Source organism: Ischnura elegans, chromosome 10 (genome assembly GCF_921293095.1).
Source record: "Ischnura elegans chromosome 10, ioIscEleg1.1, whole genome shotgun sequence".
In the NCBI taxonomy this organism is placed as follows: Eukaryota; Metazoa; Arthropoda; class Insecta; order Odonata; family Coenagrionidae; genus Ischnura; species Ischnura elegans.
The window spans coordinates 107729162-107741613 of record NC_060255.1 but is presented as its reverse complement, the minus strand read 5'-3'; the positions used below and the strand labels follow the sequence as shown (position 1 = coordinate 107741613).

At 38.6% G+C, this 12452-nt stretch overlaps 1 protein-coding gene across 9 annotated transcripts in view; it reads left to right on the top strand.

The window, feature by feature from the left end:
• Nucleotides 1-12452, top strand: part of LOC124166615 (calpain-A-like) — a 282292-nt gene that overhangs the window by 216657 nt on the left and 53183 nt on the right. For all 9 annotated transcript variants that reach the window (XM_046544221.1, XM_046544219.1, XM_046544220.1 and 6 more), the window contains 7 exons: nt 561-737; nt 2351-2420; nt 4241-4358; nt 6014-6148; nt 6714-6882; nt 8530-8711; nt 10530-10780. In XM_046544221.1, coding sequence (XP_046400177.1) covers nt 561-737; nt 2351-2420; nt 4241-4358; nt 6014-6148; nt 6714-6882; nt 8530-8711; nt 10530-10780 — 1102 coding nt within the window. The remainder of the gene's footprint in view (nt 1-560; nt 738-2350; nt 2421-4240; nt 4359-6013; nt 6149-6713; nt 6883-8529; nt 8712-10529; nt 10781-12452) is intronic.

Sequence of the window (12452 nt, the reverse complement as noted above, 5' to 3'; positions counted from 1 at the left end):
TTAACACATCTATCATATAAATAGTACATACGACGCTGGGGAAAAATATGTCCAGACTTCAAAACCTTTTCAAGAGAAATCTTCTTTAAACCACCACCGTCACACGCCACGCCAAATTTGCCGCGCTGAGCATGCGCATTGGTCCGTTTGCATGCATTTGTTGGGACCAATAACAAGGCGCATATCTGGCTGTGCGAATGATCGAAGGTTTCTCATTCGTCAACTTCTGGGTGCGTTGCGTTTGTCGTGGTGGTTGCTGAATTACGCGGGAAAAACCCAGAAGAGGTCAACAAAAGATAATTTGGCCCCTAATTATTCAATTTACGGGTCAATAGATGTGTATGTTATGATCTCCACTTCCGTGATTCCTCAAGAAAACAAGTTACTGTAAGGAACTTTGTACTCTTTCGTTGGAAATGCGTATTCATACATTTATTGCGTACGTATGGATTAACTTTACCACTTGAATGTTTCGCATTTCAAATAAGTGGTACAATACCATTTCGTAGGTTCTATAGGCACTATTAGTTTTCTGACTGGAATGTATTTTATTCTTACAGCTCGGCGAAAGGGGATCAGGACTCAGGCCCAGAGGTGCGGTTCAAGATTTCGAACAGCTCCGGCAAGAGTGCCTGGCGGGTGGGTACCTGTTTGAAGACCCGGAGTTCCCAGCCGAAGATTCGTCTCTGTTCTTCAGCCAAACCCCGAGGAAACCCTTCGAATGGAAGAGGCCATTTGTAAGTATAACTCACAATCATTAGTCCTACACCGTGCGTGGTCTGAAGCTTTTTAACAGTTAAAAAGTATATGTATCATTATACATAATAATAGAGCGCTAGACTTCATTTGATGAGGCGTTTTTCTTCGTTTGAGGGATGACATCAGTTTCTCTTCATTTTCAATGCTAATAATATATGCTAATGTTTTTGCTTCCTACTCACGTTGAGTGAATTATGGAGGCTTGCTGGATAATATTGTCTAGCTTACAGTTGGTTTCTTTCGACCACTTGTTGTTTTAACAATGGCTCAGGGAATTTCAAAATTTCCTCAATGATATGTGTCTAATATTTCCCCCGGTTTGAGATAAGAGCATCAATTTCCAGCCACCATGTAACCTGTTGAGCTTCTGCATTTATAAACATTTTGTGTTGATATTTTATTTGAAAAATCACGTTTCCATCTGTCAATTTTAACTGTGTTATGGTGTGTAGGCAACTTGTTTGTGAGAAATATTTGCATGCCATTCAAAAGTCAGCTCAGTCCTAGGACCTTTAGCTCAAGGTCCCTGGAGTTTCTATGAGAGGAATTTTTTGGTGTTTCAATAACGTCACTGTCATGTTGAGAACAGTTTAGCACACAACTTTTGAAGGTGTTAGTAAAGTTTGTACACTCCTATAATTTATAAATTTCAGGATTATGTTATTTCCTGTGCTGTTCTTTTCCTCATGCTTCATATAATATATGAGCTGAACTTATCTAGGATATGTGAGTGGTTTAATGAACATCATATAATTGGGGTATCTTGTGTGTGTAGGTAAGTTTTCATCATCTCGCACAGTTACCTACAACATTAAAATGACTTAACAACCATTCCTTTGGTCAATATATTTTACCTTATTAGCTAATTTCCCAAAAATGTTTATTTCTATGGTTAGCACCATGGAAAAATAAGAATTTCCCCTGGTAAACCTTCTAATTCTCAGGAAACCAATTGTGGTGTTACGATAAATTCACTATCATGTTGAGAGCAGTGAGGTGGTGGAGAGTGCCCACCATGGTATTGCTTGATAAGATCAGGATAAAGATGTAATGAAACCTGTGCTGGTTTTTCCTTCATACGTTACTGCGGGAGCTGAAGTGGAATATTTAGGCTGATTATTGAACCTCAGCTTTTAAATGACAGAACAATTATGTTTTTCTGTCACAATTATCTAATTCTAGCCCAAATCCCTTTTCAGTGCATAAAGTAATTTCCCAAGTCAGTAACTGGTGTATTATGAATCATTATCTCTCCTAGGACATAATTTTTCATAATTACAAAATTTGCGATTGCAAGCATTTCCTATCCTATTGCCTTTCCTATTGCTAATATTTACCTCAAAAATGATACCATGCAGATTTGGATAGCTTCCTGGAAAATAAAGCAATTGCCCTGGAAATCTCTGCTCAGAGAATTGCCATGCAGTGGACAGCCTAATAAAGCAATTATATTCTTTCAATGTGTTTTGGTTAAAATTGGCTTATAAAAATCAAATTTGTATGCATTATTGCACTGCAATATTTCCTGTTGATAAATGGTGTTTTTGTGTCTTTACTGTAAAATGTTCATTTCCTTTATTTCATTTTGCAGGAAATCTGTGATGACCCCAGGCTCTTTGTGGAGGGTTTTTCACGATTTGACGCACAACAGGGAGAATTAGGTATGATCCATCAGTCATTGAAAGTGTGTTATGGAGTTTTTGCTGGGAATGGAATTAAAATTCATCATGGAAAGGAATGAGGGACATGAAATACAAAATAAATTTTTGATGTGTGTATGTATTTGGTTACAGGCATAGGGTGTTTTTGAAAGCACTGATATAATGAGGTGCCATCAATGGCCTACAATCTCCCAAGTTCATTCACGAACTTTCTCCGACAGAAGAGACATTTAGCGGTTGGCATTAATGATTTCAGTACTCTGGGTACTATTTGAAATAAATTTGCTGTTCATTTTTTTAAACCTATACAATGATCTCTAATATATACTCTGTTGAAGGTAGTGCATTAGTTGTCGTATGAGCTCATCATCCTACACCATCAAGTGCACTCAAAATCAAGTTAGCATGATTATTAATGTTTCCTTACACACCCATAATACTTCAATCCTAAGATTGGTGTACTGCAGCCCTCTAATTATGGCTTTCTTTAACTTGTTCCGACAGTTCTCCAGTGTTCTTTTTCCTTGTTACTCCAGTATGTTCCAAGTAATTATCTAAGTACATATGTGAGTCACTTGGGGTACGTTTCTTTCCATTATTGCCTCCATTGCATTCCTCACATAATTGCTATGGCCTATATGTCGTATCCACCAAGTCGTTCTTTGGCATATGGTGCTCCACAATTTCCTCTACATACTCTCCTCCTTTCCCTCATAACAGCTCCTCATTTTTCACCCTATCCATCCATTTGATATTCAGCATTCAACGCCTATTTGGCTACATCATTATAACATTTTATCATTATGGGGTCACTTCTATGTGGAATGCAGACAGAATCAGTGTGCAAAATTAGAATAAGCAATTATCCTTGCCTCACCATTGATGTATGATTGTTCAAGGGGTAGGTATTAGTCAAAGTCATTTTGCAATTTTGGAAATTTGTTTTTGACTTATTCTCTCTTTTATATTTGTGGCAACTTGATGTAACCACGCATTAGGCCAAACATATTTAGGTGTGCCTTTATGAAGAGAAGAATTATGAATGAGGGTTTAATGTTGACAGTTACTATTGATTGCCAGTTGAAAATAGCTCTACAATATATTAAATTTCTTAATTTTTTTGCCTTTCTTGAGACTTCTGTGAAAGGGGTATTGTTTACACAATACCAATACCTGTTCTTGTATTATAGTCCTGTATCCTTTGATGGATATTGGGCACCTATGAGATGGCTTTTGATTTTTCATCAGAATTAATTTTATGGAATAGGGAATACATATGTATGTATATCTATCCATGGATGTATGTAGCAGGAGGCTTGATGGGAGGGGGGAGGGATATAATTATACCATTATTCCCAGGGATAAGATTCCATTGGTTGTAATTATTGGGTAGTGTTTGGAGGATTGAGGGGGCCCTCTGCTAAGGGTCTCAATATATTTTCATGCATAATGGACTAAAAAATGAGTGTTGAAGAATAAAAGTATTAATTCTGTAATTATTAATTAATGTAATTACACTTCAAAAGATTCATTATTTATGTTTATTGGACATGACGCAGGTGTCTTTTCATAATCACAGCTTTGGTTGAAGATATGTCTAAACTACAGAGTTTGGTTTTTATCCATTAATTAACTAGCAAATAGATAGATAAATAAATCTAGACATAAATAAATCAATACCAAACATTTCGAGCTGTATTTTGTATCAACTTTTATTTTCCCCAATGGAAAGGTTTTTATAAAATGAGTGTTATTCCTTCAGAGTTACCCAATATTTTTGAATTGTGTATTTATTACCCAACTTTTTTGCTTGTCCACAGGTGACTGCTGGTTGATAGCGGCTGTAGCCAATCTTACGCTGGACAAGAGGCTCTTCCATCAAATTGTTCCCGAAGATCAGAGTTTCGTGGACCAATATGCGGGTATATTCCATTTCAGGTTGGTTCTTGTAAGCAATTAAGACGCTGTTAAATAAGTCATGCAGTGTCGAAAGATAAATTACATATCTCGGGTTGAAATTTCATGGTGCACCCATTCCAAAGTAAAGTACGAAATGATTTGTAGTAGATTTTTGTTCTAAGTTTCTCAGAAATCTTAATTCCTTTAACAGCTGCCCCCTTTCATATTATTTTTCATATGAAGAATTTCCTGGTAGGATTGTTGCCTCCTTGATATATGTACTTCATTTATCAATATGCTTAATTGTAACATTCAATACATTACTGTTTTTGGACTGGTCTTAAGCTCTAGGTCACTGCAGTTTCTATCTGGGGTATTTCATGATAATAATATTAATATTGTCTTCATTTATCGACCAAATTCATGGCTATACTCTCTTACAATTAAATTGATTTACGCGCACATACATCCAAATCCTGATGAGGAAAAACCCTCCTAGAGGCAAGAATCAAACCCACAACCCCTGGATAAGCAGCCAAGGACTTAGTCCCTTCACCAATAAGACCAGCAAATTTGTGTTCATTTTATGGTGTTAAATTCTCCCTAATGTTGAGAAAATTTAACCCTTTCCTGCTGGCGCCTATTATTGGAAAATGTTTTCCGTGCTCTGTGTAGCACGAGAATATTTTAACCCCCTCTGTAAGGAGCTCATTTTTGGGGTGAGTTACCCTGGTATTTTTGTCTCTCAGATTTGGGACCCAGCCCGTCTCTTACCACGGTCACTTCACTACACCCTCTAACCCTATCATAGCACAAATCCACGGTCAACTTTTTGCGTTACCAGTGTTTTTTTCGACCAAACATTGTATTTGATTTTCAATAATTTACTCTTCTAAAAGAATAACTAACATTGTGGAATTGAAAATGTATTTCTTGTGTTAATAACAACAAAGTTGGTAAATAAAAGGTATGAACTATTATAATCCATTTTTGGGTGTACATCTGCGTGCTTAATATTAAAACGAAAATGGATTATAATAGTGCATCTAATCGCTGCGAAAACCTTAAAACTAAAAAAAAAGGTATGAAGCCTATGAGTCCGTAAGTTTGTTATTTTTTGACGCAAAAATTTCGTTTAAAAATTGCTTACGCACTAAGCAGAATGAAGAATTCATTTCAAAGTACATATTTAAAAATTGTAGCTTGCAAAAAAATATATCATTGAAAAAACTATTGACAGTATAACCACTTCGCAATGGATTCCTGAGGTGAGGATTATCATAAATGAGTGGGAGGGTCTGGCTTAATTGCCAAGGAGTGGCCCTAAGGACTCGCTAAGCTGGGTCTCAGGCCAGGCCTGAATGCATCAGACAATAGCTACCTCAGCGGTCACTTCCCCTCCCTCACGTTGGCCAGAGCCGACATCTAGTTGTCTGCGTTGAAAAATCCACAATTGCTAATCTCAACGTCAGATCTTCTGCGTTTGAAAATGCCCGTCGGCTCTACCCGATGTCCAGTGCGAAAGGGTTGAGATTCTTGGATTGTTTGTTATACGCCACAGTTATTATGAGCATATTCTATGGCTTATTAGACGGGGGGAGAAATATGTTAATAATTAAAGATAATAGTGAAAGATAGTAATTTTGTCGGCAAAGCTTAAAGTTTCTGATGAGCATTGGTGACTTTTATTCCAGGTTCTGGCAGTATGGACGCTGGGTGGACGTTGTTATTGACGACCGCCTGCCCACCATTCATGGCCAGCTGGCGTTTCTTCACTCAAACGAGAAAAATGAGTTCTGGAGTGCACTCCTTGAGAAAGCATATGCCAAGTAAGTGATTGTGACAATGTTTTATTTTCTCCAAATATCATATTGTTTATCCTCGTAGCTCAGGGAAATAGGTTCTCACCTACAAACAGTTGTTGGAGGGTATTTTGAATGACAATATTTGAATGTCTCACTTAAATTTGGCCTAACACAACAAATATTTGAAAAAAGTCATTGCCATTTGTCCTGTGCAGATTGTTTCTATTTTAACATTTTATTGTTGATTAATTCAATTTATTTTTGGGATAGATTGTATAATCCTCAGCAGTTGGTTTGAAAATAATTCAGCACAAGATATATTTGAGCTCCTCAAGTTGCTGTGCCATTTTTTTATTTTGACATTTTGTAAAAATCATCAGTTTGGTGTAGATGTAATCTTAATTGTGTAAAAAAATGTATTGTGTGTGTCTAAGTCTTATGCCGTGTGAAAGACCGGGATCCCGGTCAAGGCGAATGATTTTTTTCTCTGTGGATCTTTCGCACAATTGTGGATTGCGGGTGACTCCTGTAAAAGTTATCACCGCAGCTAATCCCGGTATACTTAAAACTAGTCTTATGCCTTTTCCAGACTGCATGGCTCGTACGAAGCGCTTAAAGGTGGCACAACATGTGAGGCAATGGAAGATTTCACGGGAGGTGTTACGGAGATGTATGAACTGGAGAAGGCTCCAAGCAATTTGTTCAAGATAATGCTGAAAGCATATGAAAGATCTTCACTAATGGGGTGCTCACTTGAGGTAAACCGTTTTGGGAGCTAATACGAATTTTTTTACATTATGTTTGCATGTATTACTGTATTTGTTGTTTACCTTCCAGTGGGCATATTAAATTCCTTCCCGTGAGTGGGAGGTCTGTGGAAATTTAGGTAGAGGTAACTTTCTGGTGGAAATAGGATGATTTAGGTATTACAGTGACAGCATATTTACGTAATAGTGTGAATTTGATAACATGTTGGTAATGATTCTACATGTACAGGCTGTCCCCACAAGCTGCCTTAATGGGCGTGTGGCAGGGGGTGTTAGGACGCCAGCCATTAACACGAAAGAAAAAAATTAAAGCAGGTGCACTTACTGAGTCCCACATTAAACATTTTTAAAGTCATTTGTTGTTTGGGGAGGTATTCCTATTCCAATCCATTTGACTAAATATCTCTCTACCTTTATCATTTCTGTCAGACCTAGAAATATAGCGAGGTTCTAAGATGACATTTTCCATATTGCTCAGAAAAATTAAGTTCATATTTAGGTTCTGTTTTATTGTTTCTTATTTTCTTAGTCTCTTGACAACAAAACCTCTTATTTAAATTGTTTTTTCATCTCTAGCACACAATTATTGGCTCATTATTTTTATGCTCTTAATGTAGTGTATTTACATTGTCATTCATCATGTTGTTAGCAACAAACATGTGACATATTCATTTTCCTTCACTCTGACTTGTCTAATTCTATTCAATGTCACAAAGCTAATGAGAGGTTTTTTGAATAATCACTGTGGAAATTGGGAATACTGTGTCTTATATTGATAGTTGCATGTCTGGGGCATTAAATACAAATTCCACCAAATGGAGAACTTGTGTGAGAAGAAGTGAAAGTATGCACCAATTTGCTTGGGACATTCTCACCGTTAATATAGCATGTCGTCTTTATTTAACTTGCAAAAGTTGGACTGTATGGTCCTCTCTTACATTTAACAAGTTGGACAATCGCACACATCCATCCCCTTAGTGGTGCAAAATCAAATTCTAACCTATGACTTCTAGTTCGACAAGGGAGGATTTTTCCCCAGTGCCACCAGGGCTGGCAATATAAATTGCTGAGGCAATCAAGAAAGTTTCTCAACCGCTTTTCGTTAGATAGATATGTGTATGTTTATCCCCACTTATGAATTTTTCTTCAGATATATTCCTTAAATCTTTTTATTTTGGATGTGGTGATAAGCAGTGTTTGAGATAATCTTTGGGTGTCTACTGGCCAAATGTTTAAATTGGGATGACTACCTGATCCGTAAATGCAAGTGTTATGTATAAATAAATTATGTCCTTGGTGTGCACAGCATACTATTTCTTAAGGTACCTCAATTCTTCACTCATTCAACCCAAAAGTTGACCTAAAACTTAAGAATAAGACCACCTCTATGTAGAGATTGAGTGTGACCTCAACTTGGAGGGATATTTTGGAGTACTCTCACTTCTACTTGATAAATTTCTCCTTTATTTGTTTCATGCATATGCGCTCACCTAGGATTGTATTTTTTAGAATATGTTAGTTTGTTAGAAAGTCAATTTTCAGTATGATTTAATGTGAATCTATTGCCTTCAAGCATTGGTTGCATTATTTGTCCAAGTACGTTTTGTTGACTAATGAGTGATTTTTATTTTCGTTTAGCCCGATCCAAATGTCGTTGAAGCTCAAACTTCGGAAGGTCTGGTGAGGGGGCATGCATACAGCATAACGAGAGTGTGCTATGTGGACATCACAACGCCCAACTCAACGGGAAAGATCCCTCTCATCCGAATGAGGAATCCGTGGGGCAATGAGGCCGAGTGGAACGGGGCGTGGAGTGACAAGTGAGTGCCCTTGTTTCATACTTTCAGGATTTACCCTAGCACTCTGGTGGCGATGTGTTCAAATGTGGTGAAATTCCCTCTTTAAAAAGAGAAACAGAACATTTGAGTGAATGTTTGAGGATATTGGGGCCCACGAGCTGTGCACACGATGCAACAGAGCACAGGGTAAGGTCAAATTTGAGGAAAAAACAAATAGAGGCAAGAATAAATGAAGGGAATTTGCTCACCTTACTTTGTAGTCATCTCCGGCAACCTTCTGGCCATCTTCCACACTTCCTGAACAAAAAAACAGAGCTGCCTCGCAGTTCCTCTCCTCTACTGGCTGATATACCCCCGGCTGCATCCTCTTTAAACGTAGCTTGGCTTGCGGGTTGTCCTCCTCATCGATTAATATTCATTGCGACAGTTTTTCCAGCGTTCAGCAGGCATCTTCAGGTTTGAAGTAGTCAGGGAAAAGCCAACCAATTCAAACCTGAAGACACCATCTTCAGCACCGGCAAAAGTGTTGTAATGAAGATGAATCAATGCGGAGGAGAAGCTGCCCCTGCTGCACCACTCTGCGGAAGCCTCAGTCAACCCCCTTTAAGCATGTAAAACAAAACTACAGCAAAATAAGGAGAGGTGGTAAGGAAAAGGGAAAAGGAGGTGGTGGGAGATGAAAACAGAAATAGGTGCATTGCCATGTTGGCATTCAATTGACAATTTGAAGTATCAGTGTTCTCAGTTCTTTTGATATGTGCAATTACATCAATAGAACATAGTAATGTCTGCAATGCGCCTTCCTTATCAATCTTAGCAATCTTGGCTTCCTTAAAAGCTAGCTATTTTTTCAGCACATAAAGATTTCTCAAAATTTTATTTAGACAAAGAACTATGCAACCCAGAAGTTAGTATCTTGAATTTTAAGAATACTTGCTAACAAATTACTCAGGTGCCAGCTTGATCACCACAAATGCGTTATGCAGTTACAGACTGCAGGCCCTCACACAGCCAGGGGCTCCGGTGGAGATTTCATCCTGCCTGTCCTGGCCAGTCCACCCCTGCTCCATTACTACCAGTCACACCATTACTACCTACAGAGTGCCATATTCACCATATGCCGTTTTTTTACCTCAAATTTCACGCACTTGAATATATGTGATTTTGATGAAATTCGTGAAGGCTGTATGTTTTGTTGGGTGTAAACCAAATTCCATAATTTTGACCTTTTGACCTCGTAATGTGGGCCCAAATCCAAAATTAGATTTTGCTATTGGGGTTTCCGTGTTTAAAATTTCCAAGGCAGAAAAGAGTCTGAATTTCATGGTAAAAATATCATTTCCTAGGTTTTTGCAAAAAAGCCAACCTTGATCCTTGTTAGGTCACAGCGGACCATCGAGGCTAATGGGTCGTCCGAAGAGAAGCTTTGCTACCAAGGTGTGAAACCTTTGGTTTTAGAGGGTGACCAAGTCAAAGGGCCACGTGCCTGTATTGTCAACTTATTGACCTCCAGGGGTCATTCATGTGTCAAATGACTCTGAGGTTTGTTCCTATCTATCAAGACAACCAGAAAGCCTAACCATAAGGTTTTAAGGTTAACAAAGTCATTGATGATGTCTACAGATCCCTCTTATCAACCTATTAACCTTATTTACCTATAACCTACGGAAAATTTTACAATACAAAATACTTGCTGATAATGAAACAAACTGATTGAACTAAACGTTTACCAGTTAAGGACTCTAACAGAATGAAAATATAGTGCTGTCTTAATTCTAATCATAATCATATTGAGTTTGAACATCATCTATAGTAATCCTTACTTTACTTTTTCCTCAGATCTCCTGAGTGGCGTTTTATCTCAGATTCAGAGAAAGAAGAAATAGGTTTAACGTTTGAACACGATGGAGAATTTTGGATGTCGTACAGAGACTTCCTGTCTAGGTTTTCTCGCCTTGAGATCTGCAACTTGAATCCAGACTCTCTGGAGAGTGAGGAGGACGACAGCGGCCGGAAGAAGTGGGAAATGAGTCACTATGAAGGCGAGTGGGTGCGAGGAGTCACGGCCGGAGGATGTCGCAACAACCTAGGTGACTATCGTGGCCACTGCCATTGACATACTGCCTTTGCCTATAATTGCCATGGGGAAAAATGACCGGGGATGGAACGACAGACCTTTGTCTTTCAAGGAATAGCATAGTTGTGTGCACAGTGGCCCAGGAAAGCCAAAAGTCCGTGGTTCAATTCCTGATCCTGGGGAATTTTTCCTATGGCATTGTAAATTTCACCATCATTAACATGGTAGGTTTGAAATACATTCACATATCTTAATGCCTTTTGTCAACATTGGATATTTTATGGAACCGTCTTTTCAACGTAAAATTTTCTAATATCTTCTGAGACAGAAGTGTTTAAAAATAATATAAATAAATATGGTATATATCTCTTAGAATATTTATCATTCATAAAATGGAATCCTCATGATTTCTATGATAAACCTGCAAAGTTTCATTGGAATTCGACGATTGGTATGAGTGGGACAATTTACTTTCCTGTGGAGGAGCAAGTGCCCTCAGAGACCAAAGTCTTCCAAAAAACTGCAGTTTCCCCCAACATCAAATTGTAGTGAAAAATAAATTCAGTAGTTACCGTATAAGCGCATGTAAGAGGCGCACCTTTTTTCCCAGACATTGTAGCCGAAAATGGGGGTGCGCCTCTTACACAAACTTCTTATCTTCCCCTCCTCCCCTACCCGGTCGCAAGTTCAAGGGGAACTGAGTGGCCTTGGTTTTCAGCGTGAGTCAGTCATCTGAAACACTGGGTCAAAATCAAGCGGCAGGTAGGGGAGTTTCTCCCTTAGTGACGTATTTTTAAAATGCTCCTGTTTGAATTTCTTGTAAGCATTGCGCCAACACGTCGGTACCCCAGAGGTAAGCATTGAAAAGATCGCGCGGGGTGATTCGCTCTGGAGCGCGTGCTAAATTTACTGCCATGAGTGGGCATCCCGCGGCATATATACAGTAGAACCTCGGTTATACGACCCTCAGTTATGCGATGACCTCACTTATACGCCGATTTTTTTTGGTCCGGTGAATAACCCCATATGAACCCATGTATTTCCAACCTCAGTTATGAAACTTTTCACTTATACGACAAACTCGGTTACGAAACGTATTTTCCCAGTCCAATGAGATAAAATACCTCACTTATACGACTTTTCAGATAACTGCTCTACGAGAAGATTGCGGTACGCGCGCCGATTTTAGTCACAGGAGCAGGGGTAGTATGTGCTCATCACATAGATATGTCAATGAAGAATACTAAGTTTTAATAATGAGCGATGCTGTTTATTAGATATTAATTTTAACTGCAGTAGATGATCGTTAATTCGGAATATCTATCTCTAACGGAAAATTGTCTAGAATTTTCCAAGGTTATGTTTTCCGTCGCCCCAGCGAAATAACACCTAAATGAGCCGTTAAAAATCCTCCCGTACCAAAAATTTGGCTTCCAAGGTCATCCAAAAGAGATTATCGTATTTGCAGTATAGATGTAAGTCGATGGTGATTCAACAAGATGGTAAAAACAGCATGCATGGTCTCATTCCGCGGGCTAATCCCGCATCTGCGGGACGAATTGAGCCGGGGGAAAGTTGCTTACGCGGCGCGCCGATCAAAATTGACCTAACTTGTATCTCAGTGGGTTTAAATCAAACAAAGTTGGACCTTGAGTAGCTATTAGCTTGAGTCTGCCTGCTGGCAA